The 7848-nt window shown below is 44.8% G+C and overlaps 1 protein-coding gene across 5 annotated transcripts in view; it reads right to left on the reverse strand.

The window, feature by feature from the left end:
* Positions 1–6123, reverse strand: part of EPSTI1 (epithelial stromal interaction 1) — a 101526-nt gene extending 95403 nt beyond the window's left edge. For all 5 annotated transcript variants that reach the window (XM_012184370.3, XM_042254654.1, XM_060394293.1 and 2 more), the window contains exon 1: positions 5842–6123. In XM_012184370.3, coding sequence (XP_012039760.3) covers positions 5842–6020 — 179 coding nt within the window. In that variant the 5' untranslated portion in view covers positions 6021–6123. The remainder of the gene's footprint in view (positions 1–5841) is intronic.
* Between the last annotated feature and the right edge of the window lie 1725 nt (positions 6124–7848).

The following is a 7848-nucleotide window of genomic DNA, read 5'->3' on the forward strand; positions in this document are numbered from 1 at the left end:
GGCTCCTCAGCCCATGGGATTTTCCAGGCAAGAGTGCTGGAGTGGATTGCCATTCGGGGTCTATATCAACTCTGAGTACTGTCAGAACTGAATTAGAAATAATCAGTGTTAGAACATATTCATCAGAAACAAAACAAAAAACACAACTCCTAATTTATCTGGTAGATTATAGCTCAAACATTCTCTCTTTTCCTGGAAGTAATTCTCCTACTCCCAGGGCTAGCTCAGGCGCTGGCTCTGCTTCACGGAGCATATAAAGAGTTACTCATGTAGTTCTCTGATAACTGTCTGCCCCGCTAATTAGACCATAAGTTTCATAAGGGCTTGTCTTTCTGTTGAGTAGGTATTTGTTCCTATATTTCTAATTAAACATCCAGAGCTAGAAACCCTCTCTTACTGCAAGGTTGTTGTGAAGAATCAAAGAGTTAATATTTGTAATGCACTTTAACATACATACGTTAAATATACAAGTATTTGCCATTATTTTTGCTAATCTTTGTTTCTACAGTTCTCACTATAAAATTGGCCACAAATAAGGTAAACTGAGTTTGTATACAAATTAGGTTCAAGTTAACTTATAGTAAAATTCCATGTGATGGGTTCATTTTCAGAATATCTTTTTAGCATCAAGCTAAAGGACCACTTCTATAGATGGTTTTAGACCAGTATGTGAACCTTGCCTGTATTATCGTCATAGGCAAAGAGCCTTGTGGGTAAAATGCCCTTCCAGAAAAACCCATGTCTTAGTCTTATATTTATCTAGAGTTTGGGGGAAGGGTAAAGGATCACTTTGATTAGAAGTTTGCGCTATTTACTTGGCTTCACCACACACACACCTGGTTGTGGATCTTAGTTCTCCAACCAGGGATCAGACCCGTGCCCCTGACAATGGAAGCACACAGTCATAACCACAGGACCACTAGGGAAGCCCCCAGTTTTTCCTCTTTAAATCTGTATGAACAGCTGACAACATTTAAGGCCAAGATAAAATCATCAACTGAAAATAATTAGGAAAGCTAATATTTATTAGTAAACACTTGTAATTACTTAAATCCAAATAGAGTCGAGGGCTCAGCTTTGCCTTAGAGTCTATTAGAGGACCTCAGGAATCTAACAACGTCCCTTAAAGTCTCTTCATATGTAAGTCCGTGTTTTAAACCAGTATGCTTTTACAAGGCATAAACACTCTGGGGTGACAGCAGAGCACCTGGTCAATAAGACATTTCTGAAATGAATTCAAGGATATCAGCACCCAACATGTACTAGATATTTGCCTTCTAACAGGCATGAAATTGTTTTATGCATACATGTATTCACACATACAGACACACACAGACCCTGAGAGGCTGGTATTATCCCACTTCACGTAATGAAGACACTAAGAGATAAAATAGCTAAAACCTTGTTGAAGTGCAGAGAGTAAGGAATGGCAGGATCAGAACTTGAACCCAAGTTCTTTAATTGGCATCAAAGCTCCTGCTCCTCTGCCCAGATTGGGGCTTCCTTAGTGAATAAGTGGAAGGATGCATATAAAACAAGGTCAAAGTTCAACGCTTTATCATGTAAATAAGTTCACATTGAAAGAGAACAAGTGAGGTTTCACTATTAAACACTCAACTCGATCCTTCCTTTTTCTTAATTTCCCATCAGAAAAGGCTTCTAATTTCTCCCCAAGAAAATAAATCTTAATGGCTTTTTGTCAGTTTTATTGAGCTGTTATTAGTATCTGCCGTTCAACCAGTTTCCCTAGTTTCCTACTTCCATTAAAGGAGACAAGCAAGTATAAACAGCAGATACAAGTGACTAATGGAGATGTAAGAAGAGTTCAGAGTGGTCAAAGCAGGATCTTACATGTTAGATACTTAAGAGGAAATGTATCTTATAATGTCCTGCTTATTGTAGCTGGTTCACATGGAAATGATGAGCTCTGTGAAGTACAACTGAACCCACCCGTGTACTCTCTAATGTCTACTGGCAAATTAGAAACTACAAAATAGTCTACAGTGAGGTCTTAAGATACCGAGGTCTGGAAAATTAATTAGAAAACTACCTCTTTCTGAATAATTCAGTCCAGCAAGATTCTGAGGGTAATTTACTGGTACAATTAATTTACAAATAAGAAAACAGATACATGCCACTGCCGATGTTTATGTGATGTTATGAGCTTGCAATTAAATAATTATGTCTAAGTAGATGCTGTATAATAGAAAAAAGGCATAGAGGGTATTTACTATCAACATACATCCATGACCTCTGTTTTATCAAATGCTACAGCTTATAGAGCTGGAAGTTACCCAAAATTAATGGACTTCCATTATGACGAGATAACCTTCCTGTTTTTTTTCTTTGCCACTATGCTCAGCTTATGGAACCTTATTTACCCAGCAGGGATGAACTCCAGGCCCAGGGAGTGAGAGCACTGAGTCCTAACCACTGGACTGAGGTGTGGGGTGGGACAGTGTAGGGGGACGGGTGCGGGAGGGATCTGTGAGGAATTCCCCCACCCCCAGCTACTCTGAATTGGAGACAAATGCAGCAATTGCTAATTGAAATCACCCAGATCATCCACTCCATCTAAGGGCAACTCAAAGTTCAGTTCAGTTCAGTTGCTCAGTCATGTCCAACTCTTTGCGACCCCATGGACTACAGGATGCCAGGCCTCCCTGTCCATCACCAACTCCTGGAGTTTATTCAAACTCATGTCCATTGAGGCGGTGATGCCATCCAACCATCTCATCCTCTGTCATTCCCTTCTCCTCCTGCCCTCAATCTTTCCCAGCATCAGGGTCTTTTTAAATGAGTCACCTCTTCGCATCAGGTGGCCAAAGTATTGAAGTTTCAGCTTCAACATCAGTGCTTCCAATGAATATTCAAGACTGATTTCCTTTAGGATGGACAGGTTGGATCTCCTTGCAGTCCCAAGGGATTCTAAAGAGTCTTCTCCAACACCACAGTTCAAAAGCATCAATTCTTCGGTGCTCAGCTTTCTTTATAGTCCACCTCTAACACCCATACATGACTACTGGAAAAACCATAATAGCCTTGACTAGATGGACCTTTGTTGGCAAAGTAATGTCTCTGTTTTTTAATATGCTGTCTAGGTTGGTCATAACTTTTCTTCCTCCAAGGAGCAAGCATATTTTAATCTCATGGCTTCAGTCACCATCTGCAGTGATTCTGGAGCCCCCCAAAATAAAGTCTGTCACTGTTTCCCCATCTATTTGCCATGAAGTAATGGGATTGGATGCTATGATCTTAGTTTTCTGAATGTTGAGCTTTAAGCCAACTTTTTCACTCTCCTCTTTCACTTTCATCAAGAGGCTCTTTAGTTCCTCTTCACTTTCTGCCATAAGGGTGGTGTCATCTGCATATCTGAGGTTATTGACATGTCTTCCGGCAATCTTGTTTCCAGCTTGTGCTTCCTCCAGCCCAGCGTTTCTCATGATGTACTCTGCATAGAAGTTAAATAAGCAGGGTGACAATATACAGCCTTGACATACTCCTTTTCCTATTTGGAACCAGTCTGTTGTTCCATGTCCAGTTCTAACTGTTGCTTCCTGACCTGCATACAGATTCCTCAAGAGACAGGTCAGATGGTCTGGTATTCCCATCTCTTTCAGAATTTTCCACAGTTTATTGTGATCCACACAGTCAAAGGCTTTGGCATAGTCAATAAAGCAGAAATAGATGTTTTTCTGGAACTCTCTTGCTTGTTCAGTGATCCAGTAGATGTTGCCAATTTGATCTCTGATTCCTCTGCCTTTTCTAAAAGGAGTTTGAACATCTGGAAGTTCATGGTTCATGTACTCTTGAAGCCTGGCTTGGAGAATTCTGAGTATTACTTTACTAGCGTGTGAGATGAGTGCAATTGTGCAGTAGTTTGAGCATTCTTTGGCATTACTTTTCTTTGAGACTGCAATGAAAACTGACCTTTTCCAGTCCTGTGGCAACTGCTGAGTTTTCCAAACTTGCTGGCATATTGAGTGTAGCACTTTCACAACATCATGTTTTAGGATTGGAAATAGCTCAACTGGAATTCCATCACCTCCTCTAACTTTATTCGTAGTGATGCTTCCTAAGGCCCACTTGACTTCATATTCCAATCTAAGTTGAATAATATTAAAAGCCAGGTACTTATGAATTCTTTCAAAAGTTAAGGGATGAAATAAAATCTGTTTATTGGTCATAAGTTTATATATTGTTCCTGAGCAACCAACATTTGCCTTTCATGTAACTAGAAGTTGATGAAAAGGGAGAACTAAAAATGAAACTACCTATCAATAGAAAGTTCCAGTTCACAGAGGCAGCACTTCAAAAGCAGTAATGTCTTTACAAACCCTGCTCCTGCTGCTGCTGCTGCTGCTGCTGCTGCTGCTGCTGCTGCTGCTGCTGCTGCTGCTAAGTTGCTTCAGTCGTGTCCGACTCTGTGCGACCTCATAGACGGCCTCCTACCAGGCTCCCCCGTCCCTGGGATTCTCCAGGCAAGAACACTGGAGTGGGTTGCCATTTCCTTCTCCAATGCATGAAAGTGAAAAGTGAAAGTGAAGTTGCTCAGTCGTGTCCGACTCTTAGCGACCTCATGGACTGCAGCCTACCAGGCTCCTCCGTCCATGGGATTTTCCAGGCAAGAGTACTGGAGTGGGGTGCCACTGTACTGTCGGCTTAATAAAGTAGCTTATCCATTGGTAGGAAAGAAAGCGTCACTGACACTTTACATAATAAATGTTTCCAGGATAGTAACTGTAGTCCCTAAACCAAAGACCAGGAATAAGTGCTACCTACCTGTTGATAAATGTAGAGCACTTCTCAACACGGGAGACAAGAAACACTGCAGGGCTTCCCTGGTGGTCCAGTGGTTACTAATCTGCCTTGCAATGCAAGGGACACGAGTTCAATCCCTGGTCCAGGATGATCCCACATGCCACAGAGCAACGAAGCTCGTACTCCACAACTACTGAGCCCACACTCTAGAGCCCATAAGCTGCAACGACTGAAATCCCCACACCTAGAACCTGTGCTGCACAGCAAGAGAAGCCCACGTATGGCAACAAGAGAGACCGTGTGCAGCAACAAAGACCCACCACAGTCCAAAAAATTAATAATAAAAACTCTTAAACACTGCAGCCACTCATATCCTCTCTGACTCAGTCCTCTGATGTTAAGATGCCACAATTTTGTTGTTGGGCTGCAAACTCCTAGAGGCAATATTTGCATCTTCTACCCCTTAACACATTCCCTCTTCACCCTTACCCTGGCAGCTGATGTGAAGATACTATTTACGGCATCGATTTTTTTTTTTTTAAAGAAAGGAAATTTTTAAATATTTTCATATTGTTTAAGGGCTTCCCTGATGGCTCAGTTGGTAAACAATCTGTCTGCAATGCTGGAGACCTGGGTTCGATTCCTGAGTTGGGAAGATACCCTGACAAAGAGAATGACAACCCACTCCGGTATTCTGGTCTAGAGAATCCCCATGGACAGAGGAATCTGGCAGGCTATAGTCCACGGGGTCGCAAAGAATCGCACACGACTGGGCGACTAACACGCAAGAGCATGAGTTCTGGAGATACCTGGAAAATTCGCAAGAAGCCTAAGCAGTCACCACACACGTATGTCTTTCAGTCCTGGAGCCGGTCACAAGAATCAGGAAAGGAACAGGGGCTTCGATGTTCAGTAAAGGACCCCGGACTGGCACTCTCAATATATACTGTAATTCACCGGTTGTTAACCCTGATTGGGCCCGCGTGTCTCAAACTCCATAGATCAGGGAAGAACCTGCGGGTCTGCTCGCGGAAGACCTGCTGGGCCGCCGCCGCACCGGACAGGTGGTTAAATACTTACAACCTCGGGCCCGCGTGCTCCGTGCTCTCCCGCGAAGGCCTCTCGGGAGCCGCCTCCAAACCCTGCCTGGGCGCCTGCGGTGAGCCCAGCTCCCCGCGCCAGGCAGGAGCGTCCCGGGTCGGGCGGGAGGCTGCGGGGGCTCCCAATCCGGAGCCCTGCACCCTGGTGCCGGTATACATGGTGCGGAGCCCCTGCCGACGCCGCTCAAGACGGATGCGGGCAGCGCTGGGATGCGTGCCGGGTCTCGAGACTGCGACTCCGAAGAGCCGCGTCAGCGGTTTTAACAGCTGAGTTTCGGTTTCTCGCTCCCAGCAGCCGACAGCACCGCCCCCCAGGACTTCCCCTACCTCGCTCCTCTGTGGCGCCCTCTGACCTGATCGCAGGAGTCCACCGCCCCGCCCAACCAAGGATATGGAGCGAACCTGGCCGGCTCCAGTTGAGTCGGTTTGAGGATGTCACAACCACCTTAAATAGTGATTAAAAGCTGTCTATGATCAGCGACGGACACCTCGTGTAAGCAGGAGTAGCCACTAGGTAACTGAAATTCCTGAAAGACGCCTTAGGGCCTGTTTAACTCTTCACCCTAATATGAGGTTCCTGCAGAGTATTTGAGACTGTGAACAATGTATTAAGCTTCAGATGCCAGAGATTAGGTCAATAGTTAAAATCATCTAGACACAATCTGGCCTTTCACCAGTAAAGGCTGCTTTTTGGCTTTTGCCGATTATGCTCAAGATACAGGAAATGGAAAGTGAAATCAAAGAAAAAGCAGAAGTGGGGAGAAGCAAGCCAAGGAGAAAGCAGAGATGACTCCACCGCTAAGTGACTGATCAGACAGTCAAGTTTTGATGAAATACCTGCTCTGTGCAAGACATTGGGCAATAATTCAACCATGGTGTGGGAATAGTTTAAAATACAGATTTGCAAGATTCTGTGGGTCTGGGGACTAGTGCCCCCATCCATATGGTTCTGAAGTGTGCTGGGTTGATCACCATTGTCCTAAAGTTGGCTGTACAACCATGAAAGAAGTCTCTTCCTTCACCTAACCTGTACCCTAAGACAGCAGTCCCCAGCAGTTTTGGCACCAGGGACTGATTTCCTGGAAGAATGATTGTTGGAGAGGGATGGTTTTAGGATAACTCAAGCACATCCATTACATTTATCATGCCCTTCATTTCTGTTACTACTACATCAGCTCCACCTCAGATCCCAGAGGTTGGGGACTCAACCTCTGTGGATGTTCAGGAAAACTAGGGCTTAACCCCTCTGAATAATTCAAAGGGACATTTGGGAACGTGCCACAAAAGTCAAGAAGTTCACCAGGAAGAAGGAGGCTTGCGGCTTAAACTGACACTGTGTGTACCTAACTCCAGGCGGGGCAGGATGGTGGAGCACCCCAGCCCGTAGTCAGGGAGACACCAAGGAGCTCAGTTGTTTTGTTTGTCTTACTGGTACCTGGCTCAGTCTGTAATGAATGTGCCTGCAGAGGCAGGAGACTGCCTGCAATACAGGAGACTAGGGTTGGATCCCTGGTTCGGGAAGATCCCCTGGAGAAGGAAATGGCAAACCCCTCCAGTATTCTTGCCTGCAGAATCCCATGGACAGAGGAGTCTGGCGGGCTACAGTTGCAAAAGAGGGTGGCAGAAGAGTTGAATATAACTTAGCAACTAAACCACACACTAGCACTTAGAAAAGAAAGATGAATACATGTTTGATAGCTAGTGGAAGAATTGAACGAAGGGCAGGCAGTGGGTGGAGTGGGACAGGAGAGAAGGTAGTGGCAAGGTGCTTGTCAGGAAAGGAAGCCAAGGCTTCTGGGCCACCCTGCAGCGTTAGAGGTCTGTCAAGTAGACCTGGGCTCTTGAACTTCAGAGAGCATCAGAACCACCTGGAGGGTGTGTTGAAACAGACTCCTGGCCCCTAATCCTTGTGTCTGAGATTCAGTAGGTCTGGGGTGGAAGGAACCCTGTGCGGTATTTTGAGGATCTGTAAATAATCCACATGAGT

This window comes from Ovis aries, chromosome 10 (assembly GCF_016772045.2).
Source record: "Ovis aries strain OAR_USU_Benz2616 breed Rambouillet chromosome 10, ARS-UI_Ramb_v3.0, whole genome shotgun sequence".
In the NCBI taxonomy this organism is placed as follows: domain Eukaryota; kingdom Metazoa; phylum Chordata; class Mammalia; order Artiodactyla; family Bovidae; genus Ovis; species Ovis aries.